This window comes from Myotis brandtii, unplaced genomic scaffold (genome assembly GCF_000412655.1).
Source record: "Myotis brandtii unplaced genomic scaffold, ASM41265v1 scaffold13, whole genome shotgun sequence".
NCBI lineage: Eukaryota > Metazoa > Chordata > Mammalia > Chiroptera > Vespertilionidae > Myotis > Myotis brandtii.
The window spans coordinates 2,257,615-2,259,252 of NW_005354595.1; the positions used below are offsets into that span (position 1 = coordinate 2,257,615).

Genomic DNA, 1,638 nt, shown 5'->3' on the forward strand with positions numbered 1-1,638 from the left:
GGGCATGTGCCCTGACTGACTGGGAATCGAACCATGACCTCCGGGTTCATAGGTTGACGCTCAACCACTGGGCAACACCAGCCAGGCCAGATCATGTGCTTTTGTAAAGCAGTGAGCACCAGAGTCCTTGCACCTCCCAGGAAGCCACCAGGATGGGGGCTTTACTCTGAAGGGGCCCATAAGCTGGCGACTTACTTTTTCTTACTGCTTGTGGCCCGTTTCAGGGACGAAGGCTTTCATTTTACCTTGGCCAGTGCCTCGCTTCTCTCCGTGATGGCTTCTGCCCTTGGTGTTACGCTCACATAGTCTCTCTCCATTGCAAGACGAGTAAAAGCTCACTTTGAGCTGACAAATCATTTTCAGGCAGCCCATCTAGAAAACAGAAGGTCAGAAGCGTCATAGCCGTGACGCTACATTCATCAGGGAAGGTCGGCCTCCCTCGGGAAATGGCTCCGTGATTCTCTCAGCCTGATTCTGGAATGTTTCATAACTTGAATTCTGAGCAGCACGTTGTTGGATTTCCCCTGCCAGCTGCCATGTCATCATCGCATGGATGTAAAAATAATGACGCTAATCCTGGAGGGAGGGATGGAGAACTTGATCATGGTCTCAGGTGTCGGGGCCCCAGGCGGTGGCGTCCTTCCCTTGAGGGCTGTGTGATGGTAACCGGAGAAACTCGCTTCCCCTCCACTCAGGCGGACACCTGCATTCCGAAGCTGAACGAAGGGGATCAAATCGTGTTAATCAACGGCCGGGACATCTCAGAGCACACCCACGACCAGGTGGTGATGTTCATCAAAGCCAGCCGGGAGTCCCACACGCGGGAGCTGGCCCTGGTCATCCGGAGGAAAGGTAACAGCCGCCTGCGGGGGAGCAGCCCCGGGACGCCACTCGAGCCAGGCGGGGCCTGACCTGGCCCTTCCCTGGTTTTGAAAACGTTGAGCTTGTAGCCAAAAAAAAAATCAAGAACTTTCCTATAACAACCTGGATGTGTGATTTCTCACCTGAAAATTTTGAAGATCTAAGCACAGACGCCTGGCCCCTCTGACCAGTCCTCTGGAGATGGGCAGTGCCCACCGCCCCCTGTATACAGGGCATGACCCCCAGTCTTCCCAGGCCCAATGGGCCCACAGCGCACACCTCTCTTAGCTGCCTGGCCCTGCAGGCATTTGCTTTCCAGCCCTTTCTGGAAGGATCGGGTTATATTTTATTCATGTGCATTTGATTTTGCTGGAGAGGCAGGGGGCACAGGGCCAGGGCGCAGCCTCTGCGTGGTTCTCACTCCGCCTCCTACGGCTGAGGGGCCTTGAGCGAGTTTCTTGCCCTCACGTAAAACGAGGACAAGAAGAACAGCCCTGCCTCGGGGTTCTCGTGAATATTAAATGGCACTCGTACCGGAGAGCACCGAGAATGCTGCCCGGTGCGTGGTGGGCGTGGGCAGGATGGCTTCTGTGAACACCATCACTGCTCTTGGCGTTGTTGCTGTAGAACAAAAAGCCGGGTCCTTGACTGCTTCTGCCTGGCTTTGAAACACTGAAGGACAACGCAGTGTGTGACTCAAAGCCCTGGCCCTACAGCGCTCATCTCTGTTCTGGTCTCACTGGGTGAATGTCACAGCTGCCTCTCCGCCCCCCACAG

The 1,638-nt window shown here is 55.4% G+C and overlaps 1 protein-coding gene across 12 annotated transcripts in view; it reads left to right on the forward strand.

Annotated features, from left to right (window-relative positions):
* Positions 1–1,638, forward strand: part of PTPN3 (protein tyrosine phosphatase, non-receptor type 3) — a 109,528-nt gene that overhangs the window by 82,941 nt on the left and 24,949 nt on the right. For all 12 annotated transcript variants that reach the window (XM_014534413.1, XM_014534416.1, XM_014534415.1 and 9 more), the window contains one exon: positions 696–852. In XM_014534413.1, coding sequence (XP_014389899.1) covers positions 696–852 — 157 coding nt within the window. The remainder of the gene's footprint in view (positions 1–695; positions 853–1,638) is intronic.